Source organism: Corythoichthys intestinalis, chromosome 13, assembly GCF_030265065.1.
Source record: "Corythoichthys intestinalis isolate RoL2023-P3 chromosome 13, ASM3026506v1, whole genome shotgun sequence".
In the NCBI taxonomy this organism is placed as follows: domain Eukaryota; kingdom Metazoa; phylum Chordata; class Actinopteri; order Syngnathiformes; family Syngnathidae; genus Corythoichthys; species Corythoichthys intestinalis.
Window position 1 is genome coordinate 13,394,583 of NC_080407.1, and position 25,889 is coordinate 13,420,471.

Consider the following 25,889-nt stretch of genomic DNA (forward strand, 5'->3'; position numbering starts at 1 on the left):
TGGAAAAAAATGCTTAATAAATATTATATTGTGTACTGTTTTTAAACATTATTAATGTAATCACGTGAGCATTGTAAGTTTTTTTTTTTTTTTTTTTTTGGTGAGCATTGTAAGTAATGCAAGTAGAACACTTTTAGATGACGTCACTGACTCACGTGCCGATCCACAGGTGTCTCTGATTACCTCACATGAGGTAACGTGCTCTCCAAACCGGGTGAGTTGCAAGACTTTTCTTGCCCAACTAACACCATTAACATGCGTATTTACAGGTTCATCTCTTTGGATTGAATTAGGTTTGTGAAATCGCCATATTGCACTGTTAGCTAACGTTTTGTACACCATAAAATGCGTCAAAAGACAGATAGGCGTTTCTTCACGGGCGTCGGTCGTGAAAAACCACATTACCCACAATCCTCTTAACCCTCGTGCCTACACGTTGCTAAGCGACAAATACAAACGCCTTGGTGTGCAAATTGCTAGACAGCCATTGCATTACGTCACAACGACGGCGTCGGTGACATATTTTTTGGACAACTTTTCGTCATTTAATAATTATAATAACCAACCAATAGCGGTTTGAGAAGAGTCGAGCAGGTGTGCAAAAATGGATGAAAGGGTAAGTGTGACTTTTAATGGAGAAACTTTCCAAGTCGGGGTTCTTCTTTTTTTTTTTTTTTTTTTTTTGTCATCTTATTCCCAGTTTTGTTTTTGCTACTGCTATTGTTGTTGGTTTTTTTAAACGGGTTAAAACAACAGCATATGCTTACCTGTTCCGGATTTATTGGGTTTTAGTGCAGCTTCATGATGTTGCAGGTCGCAGCTGGATTTTTTTCCCCTTTTTTTTTTCCTGGGTAAATTAAAAGTATTATGCGTGGCTGATTAATTGTATTGCATTGTTTAAATTATTTGTATAGCAAGGATGTATGTTTGCATGGGTACAATAAAGACATAACACTACTAACTTTTCAGGATGCTCAATTTGTCAACTTTTAAGCAACCTTATTTGCATTATATAATGAGTTCAGTTATACAGGTAATTTAGATTGTCTTCCTATATGTTGTAAGGATAGAATTGATTATACCATTATCAAGTGAATTATTTTCATTATGTTCAGACTTAAATTTTCCCCTTTTCACTTGCTGAATATGCATTTTTACCCCTCAATTGCACATTTATTTGTTTATTATTCCGTTATATTTCATGAATTTATTTAGACAATGTTGAGTGGTCTTAGTAGCGTATATGTCAATATGCTGTGGTATGAAAAAGTATCTGAACCTTTTGGAATTTCTCACATTTCTGAATAAAATCACCATCAAATGTGATCTGATCTGTCAAAATCACACAGATGGAAAAAAGTGCTTTAACTAAAACCAGCCAAACATTTATAGGTCTTCATATTTTAATGAGGATAGTATGTAAACAATGACAAAAGGGGGGAAATAAGTCATTGAACCATCACATTTAATATTTTGTGCCCAATCCTTTCCCAGCTTTATACAAATCAACAGGTCTTCTGACAGATCTTTTGATTGAGCCGTGATGCACATCAGACAATGCTTCTCATCAAGACAATTCTTACCAGATGTGTGTTTATAGTGGGCAGGGTAGTTTTAAACCACTCATCAGTCATTGGCCTTAAATTGTTTGGTAAAAATTGGTTTCAATTGCTCTATAAGTCTCCTTAGGCAGAGGGTTTACTTAGTTATTTTCCCCCTTCTGTCATTGTTTGCATGCTATCCTCATTAAAATATGAAAACCTACAAATGTTTTGGTGGTTTTAGTTAAAGCAGACCCTTTTTTTCCATCTGTGTGATTTTGACGAAGATCAGATCACATTTGATGGTGATTTTATGCAGAAATGTGCAAAATTCCAAAATATGCAAAATTCCAAAAGGTGTTCACCCAATCTGTTTAGTCTTATATCCCGTCCCCAGCAAAAAGTGTACATGCAGGTTATGCTGTCCCAACCAATGTTGAGACCAAACCTGGACAATCTGCACACTTTTGTTTTAACGTTGTTTGCATGTTTGTGTTCCCAGGGTGCAGTTTTAAGTGCCGGGGTGGTATCCAACTGCGTGGCCCAGCTCGGGTGCTTCGGAACTGGACTTCACCACCCATACTTCCATTTGGCACTCCCTGTAAGAATGTTTGCAAATATTGACGTCAATATATGTCGAATACAACAGAGTGTTTTATAACAGTTCAAACTCCATGAATGCTATATATAGACCATTTTTCTTTTTTTCATCAGGGGCGCAAACTTGGTGACATATCTATTTTGTGTAAGTATGTTCACCTGCAAAAGCTGGAGCTGTCCAACAACAGAATTACAGGTGAATACATCATATTTGCATGTTCTTGTCTTATTTATGTACAGTGGGGCAAATACGTATTTAGTCACCACTAATTGTGCAAGTTCTCCCACTTGAAAATATTAGAGAGGTCTGTGATTGTCAACATGGGTAAACCTCAACCATGAGGGACATAATATGGGAAAAAAACAAAACCAGAAAATCACATTGTTTGATTTTTAAAGAATTTATTTGCAAATCATGGTTGAAAATAAGTATTTGGTCAATACCAAAATACTTTGTTATGTACCCTTTGTTGGCAATAACGGAGGCCAAACGTTTTTTGTAACTCTTCACAAGCTTTTCACACACTGTTGCTGGTATTTTGGCCCATTCCTCCATGCAGATCTCCTCTAGAGCAGTGATGTTTTGGGGCTGTCATTGGGCAACACAGACTTTCAACTTCCTCCTCACCCTGTAGCGTCAAAATGATAACAAAAACGGGGAGCAAAAATCCCAGAACCACACAGGGGGACCAAGAGAATGACCTACAGAGAGCTGGGACCACAGTAACAAAGGCGCCGCCAGGGACTCGAATCCTGCACTGCCAGACGTGTCCCCCTGCTGAAGAAAGTACACTTCCAGGCCCGTCTGCGTTCCAGAAGAGGACTGGGAGAATGTGTTATGGTCAGATGAAACCAAAATAGAACTTTTTGGTAGAAACACAGGTTCTCTTGTTTGGAGGAAAAAGAATACTGAATTGCACCATACCCACTGTGAAGCATGGGGGTGGAAACATGCTTTGGGGCTGTTTTTCTGCAAAGGGACCAGGACGGCTGATCTGTGTCAAGGAAAGAAGTAAGGCCATTGAAGATGAGACGTGGCTGGGTCTTTCAGCATGACAATGATCCCAAACACACAGCCAGGGCAACAAAGGAGTGGCTTCGTCAGAAGCATTTCAAGGTCCTGGAGTGGCCTAGCCAGTCTCCACATCTCAACCCCATAGAAAATCTGTGGAGGGAGTTGAAAGTCCGTGTTGCCCAGCGACAGCCCCAAAACATCACTGCTCTAGAGGAGATCTGCATGGAGGAATGGGCCAAAATACTAGCAAAAGTGTGTGAAAAGGTTGTGAAGAGTTGCAGAAAACATTTGGCCTCCGTTACTGCCAACAAAGGGTACATAACAAAGTATTTTGGTATTGACCAAATACTTGTTTTCCACCATGATTTTCAAATAAATTATTTAAAAATCAAACAATGTGATTTTCTGGGTTTTTTTCCCCACATTCTGTCTCTCATGGTTGAGGTTTAACCATGTTGACAATTACAGGCCTCTCTAATATTTTCAAGTGGGAGAACTTGCACAATTAGTGGTGACTAAATACCTATTTGCCCAACTGTATTAATAAAAAAAAAATTCCCATTCCATTTATATTCTAGATCTATCTTGCGTCAGCCACATGCCCTTCCTCGTCATCCTGGATGTGTCTTACAACGAAATCTCGCAATTCTTTGGCTTCGAGGCCCCCAAGAACTTGAAGGTAAGCGGCAAGCAGGACCTTGAGCTGACAGTAGAAGACAAAGTTTGACTGGTGGCTGCGTTATTCCCCGTGACGGGCCCGCATGCCATCTGCCGTCACTCCAAACATGCTTAAAAGGCTTTAAACGCCCTTGAATGCTCACCTAATTGAATCTCCTGGTGGAATTAGTCAATTTCTGCCTGCTGCTTTTACAGGAGGTCAACCTCTCCCACAACTATTTGACACAAATGAAGGACATGTCGGCCTACGAGGCGCTCGTCAGTCTCGATCTGGACCGTATCCTTATTCAGAAATATGCAAAAACAACACACGCGCATGTCACGCATCACCCTTGACTGTCTTGGTGCTCAGATAACCAACTGACGCAGATCCACGGACTGGAGAAGTGCTGTAAACTGACCCGTCTCAGCGTGGCGCACAATAGAATCGCCAACATCACCGGTCTGGAACGCGTACCGCTTACATACCTCAACCTGGTTAGTCAACAATAAGATTATTATGTCTCTGAAAATATGTATTTTTGAATTGTAACTCGTTTGTTGCCATTCCAGGTGTATCTACAGTGCTGGCCAAAAGTATTGGCACCATGCAATTCTGTCAGATGATGTTCAATTTCTCCCAGAAAATGATTGCAAATTTACAATTACAAATGTTTTGGTCGTAATATCTTCATTTTAGGGTTGTTCCAATCATGTTTTTTTGCTCCCAATCGTTTTAGTTTGAGTATCTGCCGATCCCGATATTTCCCGATCAGATTGCTTTTTTTTTTCTTTTGCTCCCGATTCAATTCCAATTATTCCCGATAAATTTTTCCGATCATATACATTTTGGCAATGCATTAAGAAAAAAATGAATAAAACTCGGACGAATATATACATTCAACATACAGTACATAAGTACTGTATTTGTTTATTATGACAATAAATCCTCAAGATTTACATTATTAACTTTCTTTCTGTGAGAGGGATCCACGGATAGAAAGACTTATAATTCTTAAAGAATAAATGTGACTTTGTATATTGTGACTAAATATTGCCATCTAGTGGCTTTTTATGAGCTTTCAGTAAATGATACTGCAGCCATTTGACTTCTGCCCAAATGCATAATGGGAAGTGCAACCATGATTGTGCGTAATGGTACCAATTGATATATCTTCTCAGCATTGGGAAATAAAATAGGGTGTTAAGAAAATGATCAACTACTACCTTTCTTCCCCACATTGCTTCCCACGATATTTCTAATCGTTGAGAGAGGGATTGTAAGGCTTTAGTCAGTGAAAAAAATGCTTTTAAAGGTTGCCAAAATTCTCACATTTTACGTTGCCTTTTAGCTCTATGTATACGTAATACGGTGCCATTATAGATTGAACGTGACAATGCGTGAGTGGGTCGTGCAGCGCACCATGATTTGCAAATAAATTCTTTATAAATCAAAAAATGATATTTTCTGTTTTCCCACATTCTGTCTCTGTTGACAATTACACTCACCGGCCACTCTATCAGGTACACAATGCTAGTAATGGGTTGGACCCCCTTTTGCCTTCAGAACTGCCTCAATTCTTCGTGGCATAGATTCAACAAGGTGCTGGAAGCATTCCTCTGAGAGTTTGGTCCATATGGACATCATGGCATCACACAGTTGGTGCAGATTTGTCGACTGCACGTCCATGATGCGAATCTCCCGTTCCACCACATCCCAAAGATGCTCTATTGGATTGAGATCTGGTGACTGTGGAGGCCATTTCAGTACAGTGAACTCATTGTCATGTTCAAGAAACCAGTCTGAGATGATTCCAGCTTTATGACATGGCGCATTACCCTGCTTAAAGGAGCCATCAGAAGTTGGGTACGTTGTGGTCATAAAAGGATGGACATGGTCAGCAACAATACTTAGGTAGGCTGTGGCGTTTCAACGATGCTCAATTGGTACCAAGGGCCCCAAAGAGGGCCAAGAAAATATTCCCCACACCATTACACCACCACCACCGGCCTCAGCCGTTGATACAAGGCAGGATGGATCCATGCTTTCATGTTGTTGACGCCAAATTCTAACCCTACCATCCGAATGTCGCAGCAGAAATCGAGACTTATCAGACCAGGCAACGTTTTTCCAATCTGCTATTGTCCAATTTCGATGAGCTTGTGCAAATTGTAACCTCAGTTTCCTGTTCTTAGCTGAAAGGAGTGGCACCCGGCGTGGTCTTCTGCTGCTGTAGCCCATCTGCCTCAAAGTTCGACGTACTGTGCGTTGAGAGATGCTGTTCCTTGGTTGTAACGGGTGGTTATTTGAGTCACTGTTGCCTTTCTATCAGCTCGAACCAGTCTGGCCATTCTCTTCTGACCTCTGGCATCAACAAGGCATTTCCGCCTACAGAACTGCTGCTCACTGGATATTTTTTCTTTTTCGGACCATTCTCTGTAAACCCTAGAGATGGTTGTGCGTGAAAATCCCAGTAGATCAGCAGTTTCTGAAGTACTCAGACCAGCCCTTCTGGCACCAACAACCATGCCACGTTCAAAGTCACTCAAATCTCCTTTCTTCCCCATACTGATGCTTTGTTTGAACTGCAGGAGATTGTCTTAAACCATGTCTACATGCCTAAATGCACTGAGTTGCCGCCATGTGATTGGCTGATTAGAAATTAAGTGTGAACGAGCAGTTGGACAGGTGTACCTAATAAAGAGGCCGGTGAGTGTACAGGCCTCTCTAACATTTTCAAGTGGGAGAACTTGCACAATTAGTGGTTGATTAAATACTTATTTGCCCCACTGTATTACTACGAAAGCATTTGAATTGCAATCATTTTCTGGGAGAAATTGAGCATTATCTGAAAGAATTACAGGTGTGCCAATACGTTTGGCAAACACTGTATAGTATTCACAAAGTATGTGCTGTTGTAGTTAAAAAACAAAGTTAAAAAAACATTTAAAACCGCACAAAGCAGCCAATTCTTTATTTTCTAGCTTATAAGGCAAGTAACAAAACAAACCTTAATCACACGTTGTACCCATTTCAAATCCCACCATATGGCCGCCATGGCTTCCCACTCGCAGTGGTCCTGGCTGATCTATCTCGCACCTGACACGCTGCCCCCGTAAACAGCCAAACTTGTCCCCCCATCATCATCTCCCGCCACGCGGCAAGTGGCCGTCTGCCAAACCTCGACGAACGCTTGCCAGGCAGCGAGATAACGACTTTAGTCAAAGCGTGTAAACTAGCAACCGGTGACCGTGAAGCTTTGGCTTTGTGCTGAGTGAGCACCTTGCCAGCTGTTGGCATGCCTCATCTGTCAGAATTTAGGGCGGGGTGGGTTGAGGGAGGACCATGCAGAGTGACTGTGGTTTACTTCTAAATTGAACTACAGGGAATCACGGAGCATTTCTGCAATGTTAAATGTCTTTTCTATTTGTGTCCAGAGGGGGAACCTGCTGACAAGCACAGAAGGTCTGGAGAACCTGAGGAGGCTGCAGGTTCTCGATCTGTGTCTGAACCAGATCAGCAGTCTTTCTGGCCTCAACAACCTCCACCTGCTGGGCTCTATCAACCTGGAAAAAAATCAGGTGTTTATGCAGTGCAAATAAAATGCAGATTCGCACTGCAACACTTTGACACAATTATTTTTTTTAACTTAGGTTTCTGAGATCGAGGAGTGTAAACACATTCATCATCTTCTCCTGCTGAGGGATTTGAATCTCTTTGGCAACCCCGTACAGGTAACTTATACTCCATACGTGGACACTTTGACGGCGATGAATCAAAGTCCTCAAAAAGCGACCTTGGCAAAGTCAACAATGCTGACTTGTGACTGCAAATCATTCATATTCATGTAACAGTTTGTCAAATGTATGCTGTGCTGTATTAGAAGCAGCCAGAATATAGGCTGTCGGTGGTCTTCCTCCTTCAGCATCTGACCATGTTGGACCAAGAGCAAGTCACTGTTGAAGAGAAGGTATGTATATATATATATATATATATATATATATATATATATATATGTGTGTATGTATATAGCATTGATATGTATTAAATGTAGGGCTGTCAAACGATTAAAATTTTTAATCGAGTTAATTACAGCTTAAAAATTAATCGTAATTAATCGCAATTCAAACCATCTATAAAATATGCCATCTTTTTCTGTGAATATATATATATTCTGTAAAATGTTGGAATGGAAAGATAAGACACAAGATGGATATATACATTCAACATACGGTACATAAGGACTGTAGTGGGCATTTCACACTACTGTCATTTAAATCTGTCTATTCTGTCCTCACTCCGAAGCGTCTACTTTTTCCAAAGGTAGACAGCTAGTGAACGACGCCTTAATAATCAGACTTCTTCCTTTTTAATCTGATTTATTAATAAAATGGCCTCAAACCATTGTCCTCTTTAGACCGTTGTGAATCTACAAAAAAAAAAAGTACACAAGCATTGCATTAGCCACAACGTTAGCTTAGCACGCTATACAGGTTCACTAAACATAAACAAAAAGTCTCATACAAAAAATATAACATTTCGCTTACTAACATAATATGTACATTCTTTACAACAACCATACTTACGGACAAATCTTGTCCAAGGATCATATAAGCCCAACATTACAACGTAGGCGTCAGCCCGAGACGTCATGCAGCCATATTGAACTGGCAAGAAAACAATAAACCATGTCGCAAAGCGACCACAAGAGTTCGCTATTAGACAGCACAAAAAGCCTTGCTGTAAAACTTACCAAAAGGCAGAATACTGTCTGAGCGGGACATGTGTGTTAATTGCGTCAAATATTTTAACGTGATTAATTTAAAAAATTAATCACAGCGCGTTAACGCGATAATTTTGAACGCGATAATTTTGACAGCCCTAATTAAATGTAAAATATTTATACGTACCCATATACTGTATAGCAGGGGTTCCCAACCTATTCCACTAAGGCACACTGTGGGTGCAGGATTTCATTCTTACCAAACAAGATGACAACACTTTTTCCCCAATCTGGTGTTTTACAAGTGCAATCAGTTGATTGCAGTCAGGTGTGGCTTGTTTTAGCAGAAGCCTCATTGGTTCAACTGTCTCTGCTGGATCGGCTGGAACAAAAACCAGGACCCACAGTGTGCCTTGAGGACTGGGTTGAAAACCCCTGCTGTATAGCGTGTGTATATATATGTACAATGTACAGTGGTATGAAGAAGTATCTGAACCTTTTGGAAATTCTCACATTTCTGCATAAAATCACCATCAAATGTTATCTGATCTTTGTCAAAATCACACAGATGAAAAAACAGTGTCTGCTTTAACTAAAACCACCCAAACAATTATAGGTGTTTATGAGGGCTGTCAAAATTATCGCGTTAACGAGCGGTAATTATTTTTTAAATTAATCACGTTAGAATATTTGACGCAATTACCGCACATGCCCCGTTCAGACAGATTTAAATGACAGGACAGTGAAATGCCCACGTGTTGATTGTGTTTTATGGAGTTTTGCCGCCCTCTGCTGGCGCTTGGGTGCGACTGATTTTATAGGCTTCAGCACCCATGAGCACTGTGTAAGTAATTATTGACATCAACAATGGCGGGCTTCTAGTTTACTTTTTGATTGAAAACTTTACAAATTGTATGAAAATGAAAACATTAAGAGGGTTTTTAAGATAAAATTTCTATAACTTGTACTAACATTTATCTTTTAAGTACTACAAGTCTTTCTATCCATGGATTGCTTTAACAGAATGTTAATAATGTTCATGCCATCTTGTTGATTTATTGTTATAATAAACAAATACAGTCCTTATGTACCGTATGTTGAATGTATATATCCATCTTGTGTCTTATCTTTCCATTCCAACAATAATTTACAGAAAAATATGGCATATTTAATAGATGGTTTGAATTGCCATTAATTGTGATTAATTACAATTAATTAATTTTTAAGCTGTAATTAACTCGATTAAAAATTTTAATTGTTTGACAGCCCTAGTTTTTATATTTTAATGAGGATAGCATGTAAACAATGACAGAAGGCGGAAAAATAAGTGAACCCTCTGCCTAAGGACACTTAAACAGCAATTGAAACCATTTTTTTACCAAACAATTTAAGTCAGGTGTGTGCCCATTCACTGATGAGTGGTTTTAAGCTGCCCTGCCCACTATAAAACACACACCTGGTAAGAAATGTCTTGATGAGAAGCATTGTCTGATGTGCATCATGGCTCGGTCAAAAGAGCTGTCTGAAGACATGTTGATTTGTATAAAGCTGGGAAAGGATCTCTAAGAGTCTGGATGTTCATTAATCGACATTTAGGGAAGTTGCTTCTCTCCCAAGGAGTGGCCGTCCACCAAAGATGACGCCAAGAGTTCAGTGCAGAATACTCAGAGAGGTAAAAAGAACCCTCGAGTATCTGCTAAAGACTTACAGAATTCACTGGCACAGTCCAATATCTCTGTGAACACATCAATTATGGCCAAAAATGGCGTTCATGGGAAGATTCCACTGCTGTCTAAAAAAAAACATTGTTGCTCGTTTAATGTTCGCAAAAACACACTTGGACACTCCACAGAAGTTTTTTCAAAATATTTTGTGGACTGATGAAACCAAAGTTGAATTGTTTGGGAGTCACACACAACATCATATGTGGAGGAAAAATGGAACAGCTCACCAAAATCAACACCTCATCCCCACCATTGTGGAGGGAGCATCATGATTTGGGGCTGTTTCCCTACCTCAGGGCCTGGACAACTTGCAATCCTTAATTGAAGAATGAATTCAAAAGTTAATCAGGATGTTTTGCAGGAAAACCTGAGGCCATCTGTTACAGTTGAATCTAAAAAGAGGATGGATACGACAACAAGACAATGATCCAAAACACAGAAGTAAATCCCTTTCTGGAGTGGTCAAGTCAAAGTCCAGACTTGAACCCCATTGAGATGCTGTTGCATGTCCTAAAGACAGCGATTCATGCCAGACATCCCAGGAATCTGACTGAACTACAGCAGTTTTGTAGAAAAGAATGGGCCATGTTTAGTCCAGATCGATGTGCCAGACTGATATGCAACTACTGAAAACGTCTGGTTGACATTATTGCTGCATGGTGGAGGGAGCATCACGATTTGGGGCTGTTTTGCTACCTCAGGACTTGGGCTACTTGCAATCATTCATGGAAGAATGAATTCAAAAGTTTGTCAGGATGTTTTGCAGGAAAACCTGAGGCCGTCTGTCAGACACTTGAAGCTAAAAAGAGGATGGATGCTGCAACAAGACAATGACCCAAAACAGAAGTAAATCAACTTCAGAATGGTCTCAGAAGAACAAAATATAAATTCTGGAGTGGGCAAGTCAAAATCCAGACTTGAACCCCATTGATATGCTGTGGCATGACCTAAAGACAGCGATTCATGCCAGACATCCCAGGAATCTGGCTGAACTACAGCAGTTCTGTAACGAAGAATGGACTAAGTTAGTCCTGATCGATGTGCCAGACTGATCTGCAGCGACAGGAAGCGTCTGGTTGAAGTTTTGCTGCCAAAGGGGGGCCCACAAAATAATAAATGTAATGGTTCACTGACTTATTTTCCCCCTTCTGTTATTGTTTGCATACTATCCTCATGAAAAAATGAAAACCTATAAATGTTTGGGTGGTTTTATTACAAGCATACACTGTTTTTTCATCTGTGTGAATTGACAAAGATCAGATCACATTTGATGGTGATTTTATGCAGAAATGTGAGAAATTAAAAGTTATTGCTGCCAAAGGGGGGGGGCACAAATTATGAAATGTAATGGTTCACTTATTTTTCCCCCCTTCTGTCATTGTTTGCATACTATCCCCATTAAAATATGAAAACCTATAAATGTTTGGGTTGTTTTAGTTAAAGCAGACTGTTTTTTCATCTGTGTGATTTTGACAAAGATCACATTTGATGGTGATTTTATGCAGAAATGTGAGAAATTCCAAAAGGTTCAGATACTTTTTCATACCACAGTATACCATGTTTCAAATTTCACAGTACATTTGCATGCAATATTTCAGAACTTTTTATTAGTATTCATATTTGCATCGTTTTTATGTTTGTTTTTGATAGTACTCTGTTACTCAACACTTGGTTTACCATTGACAAACTGTCTTTTCCAGGTGTTTTCAATCAACAAGTATGACCCCCCAATGGAAGTGGTGGCAGCCAGAGATCATATGACCCAGCTGATGTATCATCTAATGCAGCCTCAGCTTCTCTATGACACGTTCGTATTTGCGGCATCAGTTTGTTGTCTTAGAAAACTTTCACTACAAGCTTATCCGCAGTTGCTCCATCGCTCATCACATCTGACATATCTTTTCAAACAAGCACACGCCGCAGTTGTTTTTGGAGTGCCGAGCGCTTTTTTTCTGTTATCTGCGGCGTGTCCTGTTATCTCTTCGCTCAAAAACAATGAAAACAAGATGAGTTAATACATTTATTATCACTCTAAAAAAGAAAAATGTCAGACTCTTGGGCATATTATTCAACCAGAATTGTTCTAATATGGGGGTAAAAAAAAATCCACGTTGTCTTTTTTTTTAATGCTTTTAATTCCAATGTTATTTTTTTGTCTTGATCCTTGTAGAACTCTTCCCAGTAACGACGCTCCATATCCGATGCTGGTTCTAACCGGTCCGCAAGGCTGCGGGAAAAGGCAGATGGCCTACCGCCTGTGTAAGGAGTTTGACGAATACTTCGCGTATGGGTCAGTGCATTTTATTCATGAGCACAGCTTCCCCCCCAAAAAAAATCCCAATACATTGTCTTCGTTTAACCGTCCATTTTCATTTGACAAACTGCCCATAAATAAAACCTGAAGTGAATGTTCAATTCTTGAACACATTCCACTGCCGAAGGGGTCTCGTCCTGAGACCTGACCCCTATAAGTCTGGCATTTCACCTCGTAAATTACACGCTTCTTCAATTGCACTTCAATTTTTCCTCATTTCACACAGGATCAGCCACACCACCAGGGAGCCCTACATGGGCGAGAAGAACTGTAGCGACTACCATTTTGTCAGCAAGGAAGAGTTTGAGTGTCTTGAACAGCGGGTGCGTCTCTTTGAAAACTTTACAGTAGTATGGTTTGCCATTTGGTTGAAAATGGAGAAAAACTCTATCACTGAATGGTGATTCAGCCATTGACGTCAATAGACATAGTTTTTACTGGGAGGGCTGGCAGCGGTCAATTTTCTTGACTTACATTGGCTTGAAAAAGTATTTGAACCTTTTGAAATTTCTCACATTTCTGCATAAAATCGCCGTCAAATGTGATCTGCTCTTTGTCAAAATCGCACAGATGAAAAAAACAGTCTGCTTGAACTAAAACTAACCAAACATTGATAGATTTTCATATTTTAATGAGGATAGCATGCAAACAATGACAGAAGGGGGGGGGGGGGGGTCCGGTGGGGCAAATAAGGATTTAGTCAACCATTAATTGTGCAAGTTCTCCCACTTGAAAATATTAGAGAGGCCTGTAATTATCAACATGGGTTAACCTCAACCATGAGAGACAGAATGTGGAAAAAAAAAACAGAAAATCACATTGTTTGATTTATAAAGAATTTATTTGCTAATCATGGTGGAAAATAAGAATCTGGTCAATACCAAAAGTTCATCTCAATACTTTGTTATGTACCCTTTGTTGGCAATAACGGAGGCCAAACGTTTTCTGTAACTCTTCATAAGCTTTTCACACACTGTTGCTGGTATTTTGGCCCATTCCTCCATGCAGATCTCCTCTAGAGCAGTGATGTTTTGGGGCTGTTGTTGGGCAACACGGACTTTCAACTCCCTCTGCAGATTTTCTATGGGGTTGAGATCTGGAGACTGACGAAGCCACTCCAGGGCCTTGAAATGCTTCTTACAAAGCCACTCCTTTGTTGCCCTGGCTGTGTGTTTGGGATCATTGTCATGCTGAAAGACCCAGCCACCTCTCATCTTCAACGCCCTTGCTGATGGAAGGAGATTTTCATTCAAAATCTCTCAATACATGGCCCCATTCATTCTTTGCTTTACACAGATCAGTTGTCCTGGTCCCTTTGAGGAAAAATAGCCCCAAAGCATGATGTTTCCACCCCCATGCTTCACAGTGGGTATGGTGTTCTTGGGATGCAATTCAGTATTCTTTCTCCCCCAAACACGAGAACCTGTGTTTCTACCAAAAAGTTCTATTTTGGTTTCATCTGACCATAACACATTCTCCCAGTCCTGTTCTGGATCATCCAAATGCTCTGTAGCGAACCGCAGATGGGCCTGGACGTGTACTTTCTTCAGCAGGGGGACACGTCTAGCAGTGAAGGATTTGACTGATTTGATTTTACTGTGGTCCCAGCTCTCTGTAGGTCATTCACTAGGTCCCCCGTTTGGTTCTGGGATTTTTGCTCACCGTTCTTGTTATCATTTTGACGCCACAGGGTGAGATCTTCCATGGAGCCCCAGATCGAAGGAGATTATCAGTGGTCTTGTATGTCTTCCATTTTCTAATAATTGCGCCCACAGTTGATTTCTTTACACCAAGCGTTTTACCGATTGCAGATTCAGTCTTCCCAGCCTGGTGCAGGTCTATAATTTTGTCTCTGGTGTCCTTCGACAGCTCTTTGGTCTTGGCCATAGTGACGTTTGGAGTGTGACTGACTGAGGTTGTGGACAGGTGTCTTTTATACCGATAATGAGTTAAAACAGGTGCCATTAATACAGGTAACGAGTGGAACCTTGTTAGACCTCGTTAGAAGAAGTTAGACCCCTTTGACAGCCAGAAATCTTGCTTGTTTGTAGGTGACCAAATTCTTATTTTCCACCATGATTTGCCAATAGATTCTTTAAAAAATCAAACAATGTGATTTTCTGTTTTTTTTTCTCCCCACATTCTGTCTCTCATGAACTTGCACAACTGGCGGTTGACTAAATACTTATTTGCCCCACTGTATGTAAAACTATGGCCCAGAATGAAGTTAATGGGAGGAGTCCACCTAGGAATTCATTGCTGTCCAAAAATAAATAAATAAATAAAAAGTTGCTGGTTTAATGTTCGCAAAAGGGCACTTGGACACGCCACAGAAGTTTTGGCAACATATTTTGTGGACTGATGAAACCAAAGTTGGTATGGGATCAACACACAATGTCATATGTGGAAGACAAATGAAACAGCTCACCAACATCAACACCTCATCCCCACCTTGGTAGATGGAGCGTCATGATTTGAGGCTGTTTTGCTGCCCCAGGGCCTGGACAACTTGTAATCCTCAATGGAAGAATGAATTCAAAAGTTAATCAGGATGTTTTGCAGGAACACCTGAGGCCGTCTGTCAGACAGTTGAAGCTAAAAAGAGGATGGGTGCTGCAACAAGACAATGATTCAAAACACAAGTAAATCAACTTCAGAATGGTTTCAGAAGAACAAAATATATGTTCTGGAGTGGCCAAGACAAAGTCCAGACTTGAACCACATTGAGATGCTGTGGCATGACCTAAAGACGGCGATTCATGCCAGACATCCCAGGAATTTGACTGAACTACAGCAGTTTTGTCGAGAAAAATGGGCCAAGATTAGTCCTGATCGATGTGCCAGACTGATCTGCTGATACAGGAAGCGTCTTGTATAAATTATTGCTTTTGTCGTTGTTTGCATACTATCCTCATTAAAATACAAAAAAATTATTAATGTTTGGGTGATATTAGTTAAAGCAGAGTTTTTTTCATCTGTGTGATTTTGACAAAGATAAGGTCACATTTGATGGTGATTTTATGCAGAAATGTGAGAAATTCCAAAAATTCCTTTTTCATACCACTGTGCAATTTTTGGCTTTCCCTTTTTTTCTCCCGTATGCTTATGTTTTCAGCCACATAATTTATTGCCAACAACTCAAAAACCTGTGCTTCACAATGTATTATTCACTCTCTGAGTGTACAAATAAACAGAATTCTATAGTCACCTATATGTGACCAAGCGTCCCTACTGTAGGGTGTTTTTGTGCAGACTGTCACTCATGGTGGGCACAGGTACGGTCTGAGCAGAGATGCTATCGAAGATGTCGCGCGGGAAGGATTGGCGTGCTGCGTGCAAATGGAGCTGGAGGTGAGTGGGTGACCCGATTGAAAGTTTCATCCCACAGCAAAAAGTATGGAATTACTAGTCTCGGACGAGCACTCGCTAAGACATTTTATCATGTAGCACAAACTCCAATAAAAAGCTTGAAAAAAATAGTCTTAGTTCAAAAGTGCAACTCTTTAGCATTCAGAAACACTAATAGAAAGAAATAAAAAACGTTGTGGTGGTCAGTAAATGTTAATTTTATAGAGCAAATGCAGGGAAATATACATGGAATCACTCCATTCTGAGGAAAAAAATATGGAATCATTAGAAACAAACAAAGAAATAACAATCGAAACACATCTCTAGTATTTAGTAGCACCACTTCTGGCTTTTATGACAGCTTGCAGTCTCTGAGGCACGGACTTGATGAGTATTCTTCATCAATTTGGTGCCAACTCTTTGATTGTAGTTGCCAGATCATCCTTGCAGGTCGGAGCCTCGCTGTGGACCATTTTTTTCAATTTCCACCACAGGTTATCAATAGGGTTGACATCATAGGCGGATTTTAAGGTGGGGCCTGGGTGTCTGAAAAGTGTTATTGCATGTAATTCACTGTCCTATGTATATACAAGTTGTAAAGCAATAAAACTGCAATTGAAATGAACAAAAAAATATATTTATTTAATGGGTCAAAATTATTTTTCGAGCACCTTAGACTGTCATTTTCTTTGCATATAATTTAAAAAATATTCGAAAAAATATTTTAAAATGATTTTTTTTTTTTGAAAATTTTTAACTTTTTGGGGGATCGAATGATTTAGACACAAATGTCCTAATCATAATATGGCCCAAACACAAAAAGTATTGCTTCAAAGAAAATGTTTTAAATGAAAAATTAAGTGTTCAAATGCAAAATTTTCAATCTCAAATATTTTTTCGCTTTCAAAAACTTTTTTTTTTTGGTTGAAATGTTTCCTTTTCTAATTAAGGTGATTTTCTTTTTGAGAATCTTTTTTTTTTTTAAGCAATTTATTTTTTTGATTGAATAATAAAGCCAATATGTGGGCCAAACACAAATCAATATTAGTTAAATCAAAAAAAGTTGATTCAATCAAAAAAATAAATATTTTTTTAAAAATAGTTTTCACATGCATTTTTTTGAGTTTCAAATTTATTTTTGCATTCACATTTTGTTTTTGATTGAAGCGACATTTTTTCGGTTGAAAATATATATTGATATATATTGAAGCACCTTTTTTTTTATTGCATAAAAAGACATAAATCTACCTCCATATGGCTCCACCCAGGGGATACAATTTTTGACTGGGGTAACTACAATGGCATGACACCGGCGGGCGTACCATATTCAGTGGATGACGATCTTGGCAAAAAGGATTGCCTAAGCAGCCTGAATTAGAATTCCCCTCAAGAATGATGGGAAACAAAAAAATGCTCATTGTCAACTTGTTATAAATATTCTTGTAAGTTAATTTTATTGCTGACACTGCGTTTCAGGGTCATCAACATGTTGTGCCCCCTACCTACCCCAAAAGTCAAACTCCGCCTATGGTTGAGATCTGGGCTATTTGCAGGCCATGACATTGACTGGATGAGTCTTTCTCCAAGGAATGCTTTAACAGTTTTAGCTCTGTGGCATGATGCATTGTCATCTTTGGAAAACATATTTTCAATTTGAAGGGATAAGAAAGCTGTCTAAAATTTAAAGTTGTGCATTTATTGAAAATTTTAACCACAGCCATTTCCCCAGAGCCTTTGCCTGACATGCAGCCCCACATTATCAAGGACTGAGGGAATTTTGATGGCTGCTTCAGGCAGTCATCTTTTTAAATCTCACTGGAACAGCATCAAACAAAAGTTCCAGCATCATCACCTTGTCCAATGCAGATTATTGACTCATGACAAGTCTAAAACTGTTAGTGAAGGGCAGGATGTTTCAAAGGTCAAATCTGTCTTCACAGGGCGTGCTGAGTCTCAAAAAGAGCATCTTCGAACCTCGCTATATCCTGATCGTCCCCACCATGGCTGATAACTACAGGGCCGCTTTGAGGACTCGCAACCGCTACACGGACGCCCAAATGGATGCAGTGGTGTCTCGCATTGAGCTGTACACCAACTTCAACAGAAGGAGGCCCAACTTCTTCGACAACGTCATCCGCTGCGGTACGCCTCTCGCCGATTTAACACTAGAAGTCCCAGAGAATTCCGGTACTCCTACTATTCCCAAACAATAGCCGATATGGCCTTTCCCCCGGAAAACCCAGAGGTGGCAAAAATGAACCAAGTGCTTTTGAATTGGCAAGTCGTCGTCTGACAGACAACAGCCGTTCGTGTGGAAATGCAACCACTAGACATACATTAACTTCAGACACAATGACCACAATCCATACTCCATGCCCCTGATTCAGTCCTTCTAAAGTACAGACACAATTCCTGCTTTACACTCACATTGCAGTTCTAAAATGCTTTTTTTTCTTCTTCAAAACAATGTACACATTTGGACCATTCTTTGTCGTTATGTGTGGAGTATAGGAGAAGTTAATTAAAACGTGTATAACGTGTCAAACTTCATAAATAAATGTAATAAATGTAGCTTGACTTGAAATGACACAAACTATCACGAGTCACGGAGGAGAGGCCAAATCGGCCATTGCTGGGGAATATGAGGAGTAGGGTTGTTCCGATCATGTTTTTTTGCTCCCGATCGTTTTAGTTTGAGTATCTGCCGATCACGATATTTCCCGATCCAATTGCTTTTTTTTTTTTTTGCTCCCGATTCAATTCCAATCATTCCCGATAATTTTTCCCGATCATATACATTTTGGCAATGCATTAAGAAAAAAATGAATAAAACTCGGACGAATATATACATTCAACGTACAGTACATAAGTACTGTATTTGTTTATTATGACAGTAAATCCTCAAGATGGCATTTACATTATTAACATTCTTGCTGTGAGAGGGATCCACGGATAGAAAGACTTGTTATTCTTAAAGGATAGATGTGACTGTATATTGTGACTAAATATTGCCATCTAGTGTATTTGTTGAGCTTTCAGTCAATGATACTGTAGCCATTTAACTGTTCTGCCCAAATGCATGATGGGAAGTGCAACCATGACTGTGCGTAGTGGTACTAATTGATATATCTTCTCTGAGTTGGGAAATAACATAGGGTGTTAAGATAAAGATCAACTACTACCTTTCTTCCCCACATTGCATCCCACGATATTTCTAATCAGTGGGAGAGGGATTGTAAGGCTTTAGCCAATTAAAAAAAGGCTCCAAAGGCTGCCAAAATTCACTCTATTCATTTAACGCTGCCTTTTAGCTCTATATATAGGTAAAACGGCGCCATTATAGATTGAACGCGACAATGCGTGTGTGGGTCGTGCAGCGCATGCGTTAATTTAACATAATTTTTTTTTAAAATTAATTACTGCCGTTAACGCGATAAATTTGATAACCCTACCTTAAGCTTAAACTAAAGACTCTGGAAGAGTGTAACACATTATGTCTGTAACGTTAAATACAATTAGAAAACGATTTAATTAAAAATATATACAGTGCCTTGCAAAAGTATTCGGCCCCCTTGAATCTTGCAACCTTTCGCCACATTTCAGGCTTCAAACATAAAGATATGAAATTAAATTTTTTTGTCAAGAATCAACAACAAGTGGGACACAATCGTGAAGTGGAACAAAATGTGTTGGATAATTTAAACTTTTTTAACAAATAAAAAACTGAAAAGTGGGCCGTGCAATATTATTCGGCCCCTTTACTTTCAGTGCAGCATACTCACTCCAGAAGTTCAGTGAGGATCTCTGAATGATCCAATGTTGTCCTAAATGACCGATGATGATAAATAGAATCCACCTGTGTGTAATCAAGTCTCCGTATAAATGCACCTGCTCTGTGATAGTCTCAGGGTTCTGTGTAAAGGGCAGAGAGCATTATGAAAACCAAGGAACACACCAGGCAGGTCCGAGATACTGTTGTGGAGAAGTTTAAAGCCGGATTTGGATACAAAAAGATTTCCCAAGCTTTAAACATCTCAAGGAGCACTGTGCAAGCCATCATATTGAAATGGAAGGAGCATCAGACCACTGCAAATCTACCAAGACCCGGCCTTCCTTCCAAACTTTCTTCTCAAACAAGGAGAAAACTGATCAGAGATGCAGCCAAGAGGCCCATGATCACTCTGGATGAACTGCAGAGATCTACAGCTGAGGTGGGAGAGTCTGTCCATAGGACAAGAATCAGTCGTACACTGCACAAATCTGGCCTTTATGGAAGAGTGGCAAGAAGAAAGCCATTTCTCAAAGATATCCATAAAAAGTCTCTTTTAAAGTTTGCCACAAGCCACCTGGGAGACACACCAAACATGTGGAAGAAGGTGCTCTGGTCAGATGAAACCAAAATTGAACTTTTTGGCCACAATGCCGATATGTTTGGCGTAAAAGCAACACAGCTCATCACCCTGAACACATCATCCCCACTGTCAAACATGGTGGTGGCAGCATCATGGTTTGGGCCTGCTTTTCTTCAGCAGGGACAGGGAAGATGGTTAAAATTGACGGGAAGATGGATGCAGCCAAATACAGGAACATTCTGGAAGAAAACCTGTTTGTATCTGCACAAGACCTGAGACTGGGACGGAGATTTATCTTCCAACAGGACAATGATCCAAAACATAAAGCCAAATCTACAATGGAATGGTTCAAAAATAAACGTATCCAGGTGTTAGAATGGCCAAGTCAAAGTCCAGACCTGAATCCAATTGAGAATCTGTGGAAAGAGCTGAAGACTGCTGTTCACAAACACTCTCCATCCAACCTCACTGAGCTCGAGCTGTTTTGCAAGGAAGAATGGGCAAGAATGTCAGTCTCTCGATGTGCAAAACTGATAGAAACATACCCCAAGCGACTTGCAGCTGTAATTGGAGCAAAAGGTGGCGCTACAAAGTATTAACGCAAGGGGGCCGAATAATATTGCACGCCCCACTTTTCAGTTTTTTATTTGTTAAAAAAGTTTAAATTATCCAACACATTTTGTTCCACTTCACGATTGTGTCCCACTTGTTGTTGATTCTTGACAAAAAATTAAAATTTTATATCTTTATGTTTGAAGCCTGAAATGTGGCAAAAGGTTTCAAGGTTCAAGGGGGCCGAATACTTTTGCAAGGCACTGTACATTCAACATACAGTACATAAGTACTGTATTTGTTTATTATGACAATAAATCCTCAAGATGGCATTTACATTATTAACATTCTTTCTGTGAGAGGGATCCACGGATAGAAAGACTTGTTATTCTTAAAGGATAAATGTGACTGTATATTGTGACTAAATATTGCCATCTAGTGTATTTGTTGAGCTTTCAGTAAATGATACTGTAGCCATTTAACTGTTCTGCCCAAATGCATGATGGGAAGTGCAACCATGACTGTGCGTAGTGGTACTAATTGATATAAGAAAAAGATCAACTACTACCTTTCTTCCCCACATTGCATCCCACGATATTTCTAATCAGTGGGAGAGGGATTGTAAGGCTTTAGACAATTAAAAAAAGGCTCCAAAGGCTGCCAAAATTCACTCTACTCATTTAACGCTGCCTTTTAGCTCTATATATAGGTAAAACGGCGCCATTATAGATTGAACGCGACAATGCGTGTGTGGGTCGTGCAGCGCATGCGTTAATTTAACATGATAAATTTTTTGAAAAATTATTGCCGTTAACGCGATAAATTTGATAACTCTACCTTAAGCTTAAACTAAAGACTCTGGAAGAGTGTAACATATTATGTCTGTAACGTTAAATACAATTAGAAAACGATTTAATTAAAAAAATATATATATATATTAAAAAAAGGCATGTCCGATATTTTTTTGCCGATTCTGAAACTTTGAAAATGACGTGATCGGGACATCTCTAATGTACACATTTGGGCCATTCTTTCTGTCGTCATGTGTTCGGTATAGGAGAAGTTAATTAAAAAAATGTGTAAAACGTGTCAAACTTGCATTCTTTCTGTCGTCATGTGTTCAGTATAGGAGAAGTTAATTAAAAAATGTGTAAAACGTGTCAAACTTCATAAATAAATGTAATTAAATAAATGTAGCTTGACTTGAACTGACACAAACTATCACGCGTCACGGAGGAGAGGCCAAATCGGCTATTGCTAGGGAATATTTGGAGTGTTTGTCTTGGGAAAGGCCAAGTCGGGCTCTGCTGGGTTTTCTAGTGTTAATGGCAAGTGATGTTTTTTTGGAGACAAACCGCCGCTGATAAGGCCTTAGATAAATGAACACGCCTCACTGAAATCCATACAGCGCAATTTCAATCCCATTACCACTTTGTATTAAGGCCACGCCAGCACCGGCAAACACTTTGTCATGCCGGGCGTTTTAGCTGCTTCTTAATGAGAGCGACACGCAGGGAGGGCAGCACACTCATCACTTTTATGCTCCGGCGACGTCCTCGTGGCCTTTTCTTTCATTGCTACTTGACGGGAGGTGCGGCGGCCAGATTGGTGAACAGACTGTGCCTGTGTGCAGATTACTGGGACAAAGCCTACCAGGTGCTGCAGCGGGTAGTGAGGAACTACCTGTTGCTCGACAAACGGGAAGAATGTAAGATCCTCTCTGGTTTGTGCACTTTTCCTCAACCATTTGCCCTCATAAATGTTTTCCTGCAGGTGAAAGTGAGCTTCCCGCAAAGCAGCGAAGGTCAGACTCATCCGCAACCTCCCTCCCGGCCGCAGTCCTTGACCCACCACAGCCACTCTACAGAAACTATTCCAACAAAACCCTGCAACAGCTCTTCCCCCACAAGACTCCAACAGTGAGTTCGGACAGAAAATTAAGTAAGCCTCTTGTCTGCCAATTATTAGCACTTTGGTTGTTTTTTTTATACTTCAGGAGCTAGTGTCCATCTGCAGGCAGGAGCAGCCAGTGAGAGAGGCAGTAATGGGGAGGAGTCCAGGGGTCTACAGTTGGCTCATCAGAAGGTTCATTTTCAAGCAGCACACACTTGACCGCGCTCCCTCTCGTGCCTAATTTTGAGTGGCGACCCTGTTGTCCACCTGCCTGTCAGGAGGCAAAATAGACTTGATTGGCCCACTTGTCCTAACTGCTTTTTGATGGTTTGTTTGGACTTCCTGTTTGACCTTGAGGGTGAAGTGTCCCACCGCCGAAACTGCCAGTCAGGCTAATTTGTTATGCTTGTTGTAGTGTTTCAACTCGGATCAAACCCTCGTCTCCTCTAAAACTAGAAATGAACTTGTCGCTGATCTTTTTATCCTTCAATACCACACATGTTACCAGATCTCTGTCAAAATCACACGGATGTAAAAAATGTGTCTGGTTTAACTAAAACCACCCAAACATATATAGGTGTTCATTTTTTAATGGGGATAGCATGCAAACAATGACAGCAGGAGCAAAATAAGTAAGTAATCCCTCTGCCTAATGAGTCTTAAAGAGCAATAGAAACAAATTTTTACCAAACAATTTAAGTCAGGTGTGTGCCCAATTACTGATGAATGGTTTAAAGCTGCCCTGCCCACTATAAAACACACACCTGGTAAGAATTGTCTCGATGAGAAGCTTTGTCTGATGTGCATCATGGCTCGGTCAAAAGAGCTGTCTGATTGTTGATTTGTATCAAGCTGGGAAAGGATACAAAACCATCTTTAGAAGTCTGGATGTCCATCAATTGACAGTCAGAGAAGTTGTCTACCAATGTTGCTTCTCTCCCAAGGAGTGGCCATCCACCAAAGATGACGCCCAGAGTTTAGTGCAGAATACTAAGAGAGGTAAAAAAAGAACCCTATTGTCTGCTAAAGACTTACAGAAATCACTGGCACAGTCCAATATCTCTTTGCACACATCAACTAAATGTAAAACTATGGCTAAGAATGGTGTTCATGGGAGTACTCCACAGAGGAAGCCACGGCTGTCTAAAAACAAAAAAACAAACAAAACCCCCCCCCCCCCCCCCAAAAAAAACATTGTTGCTCATATAATGTTCGCAAAAACGCACTTTTTAGCAAAATAAAATAAAAATTGTGGACTGATGAATCCAAAGTTGAATTGTTTGGGAGTAACAACGTCATGTGTGGAGGAAAAATGGAACAGCTTAACAACATCAACAACACCTCATCCTCAACGTGAAGCATGGTGGAGGGAGCATCATAATTTGGGGCTGTTTTGCTACCTCAGGGCCTGGACAACTTGAAATCATTAATGGAAGAATGAATTCAAAAGTTTATCAGGATGTTTTGCAGGAAATCCTGAGGCCGTCTGTCAGACAGTTGAAGCTAAAAAGAGGATCGGTGCTGAAAGAAGACAAAACACAGAAGTTAACCAACTTCAAAATGGTTTCAGAAGAACAAAATACATGTCTTGGAGTGGCCAAGGCAAAGTCCAGACTTGAACCCCATTGAGATGCTGTGGCATGACCTAAAGACAGCGATACATCCCAAGAATCTGACTGAACTACAGCATTTTTATGGGCCGAGATTAGTCCTGATCGATGTGCCAGACTGATCTGAAATGTGATAGTTCACTTATTTTTTCCCCCTTCTGTCATTGTTGGCATACTATCCTCATTAAAATATGACAGCCTATAAATGTTTGGTTTTAGTTAAAGCACTGTTTTTCCATCTGTGTGATTTTGACAAAGATCACATTTGATGGTGATTTTCCAAGAAATTCCAAAAGGTTCAGATACTTTTTCATACTATTGTACATGTAGGTTATGCTGATATATCATCCCTACCAATATTGAGACCAAAACTACGCCCTTGCATCCAATCTACTGCCAGCCCTACCAGTTCAAATGGATTGGACGTCTACGGCTGTCAAGGCAGCCAGTGACCCAAGTGCAGTTCTAATTTTCCTTTCCTGCGGCCTCATCACGTCATTTGCCATCAAACATTTGAACGTTACTCATCCCCGGAGTATTTGTGTAGCGGATTCCAGACATGTCTTCTTGTCTGCACTCATCTTAGCTGGGATGCGTCCCAGCTTGTGAGTGTCTCCATCCCGTATTGTCACCGCGCATCACATAGCTGTCGATTAATTGAGTCCCAGGGGCTGTCGTTTTTGTATCCAGGCAGCAAAACATGGAGTTTCACGTCTTGGTCTCCTTTTATCTGGGAAGGTGCTATAACTTCCACTTATCATGTCGTTTTTCCCCAGCAGCTCAGATGAATCTCAGGGCCACTCTGCGGATACGATCAAAGGTGATTCCAGCGAGAGCGCTTTTCATATCTCACCAGTCGATTTATATCGAGTTTCTCATCTCGCGTTGTCATTTGTAGGTGACAAGCTGCCGGACCAACTGGGAGTCGGACGTCCCAGATCCGGCATCAAACCAGTTCTGCCGCCGATCCCGCCCGGACGAAAGACCCCGCAAGCCAACAGCCCGCTGCCGTCGCCCAGACGTGGCCGCGTCCAGGCCGTCGCGCAAAGATAGCGTGAAGGTTCTCGAAGGCTCAAATTGCCATTTTTTTTAAAAAACGTGTCGAGTTGCCTTTTAAACAGGGGTCGCACCTGGCCATCCATCACTGTCTTTCTTGCTCTGGAGGCAGCAGATGTTGCAGGGCCGTCATAATTCTTTGGCAGATATTGTCTGCACGCTCGGCACCGCTGGGGTCTAACCTACTTACGCTGCAGTCGGAGCTTTCCACAAACTCAGTTTGGGCAATTGGTGCCCTTTCTATAAACAGGACAGCGGCCATTTTAGTCTGTACACACAGTATTTGAAAACATTGTGCTCTTTTTTTAGGTCTTTTTGTGCATCAATTGACAAAATCAAATTGTGACTCAGTCACATACAATAAAAAGACATAATGCTAACGAGATTTTCTGTTGACGTGAGCGATGTATTTCAGTGTCGTTGACGGAGCTAGACGTCCAATGCATTTTTTTACGAATTTATATTTTGTTAGGGCCCGAGCACTAAGTGTGCGAGAGCCTTAT

At 40.4% G+C, this 25,889-nt stretch overlaps 1 protein-coding gene across 3 annotated transcripts; it reads left to right on the top strand.

Moving 5' to 3' along the window:
* The first annotated feature begins 348 nt into the window (after positions 1 to 348).
* Positions 349 to 25,884, top strand: lrguk (leucine-rich repeats and guanylate kinase domain containing). 3 transcript variants are annotated; one of them, XM_057855888.1, is made up of 19 exons: positions 350 to 616; positions 2,044 to 2,142; positions 2,256 to 2,337; positions 3,735 to 3,835; positions 4,030 to 4,111; positions 4,187 to 4,311; positions 7,252 to 7,395; positions 7,468 to 7,548; positions 7,698 to 7,784; positions 11,962 to 12,068; positions 12,432 to 12,551; positions 12,802 to 12,898; positions 15,813 to 15,926; positions 17,864 to 18,065; positions 22,461 to 22,535; positions 22,601 to 22,746; positions 22,824 to 22,912; positions 25,107 to 25,150; positions 25,229 to 25,883. In XM_057855888.1, the coding sequence occupies exons 1-19, from the start codon at positions 605 to 607 to the stop codon at positions 25,381 to 25,383; spliced, it is 1,962 nt and encodes a 653-aa protein (XP_057711871.1). In that variant the 5' UTR covers positions 350 to 604; the 3' UTR covers positions 25,384 to 25,883. The 3 variants fall into 3 exon arrangements, with proteins under 3 accessions (XP_057711873.1, XP_057711871.1, XP_057711872.1); XM_057855889.1 differs by having other exon boundaries at positions 351 to 616; positions 25,110 to 25,150; positions 25,229 to 25,882; XM_057855890.1 differs by lacking the exon at positions 22,824 to 22,912 and having other exon boundaries at positions 349 to 616; positions 22,601 to 22,768; positions 25,110 to 25,150; positions 25,229 to 25,884.
* The last annotated feature ends 5 nt before the right edge of the window (positions 25,885 to 25,889 follow it).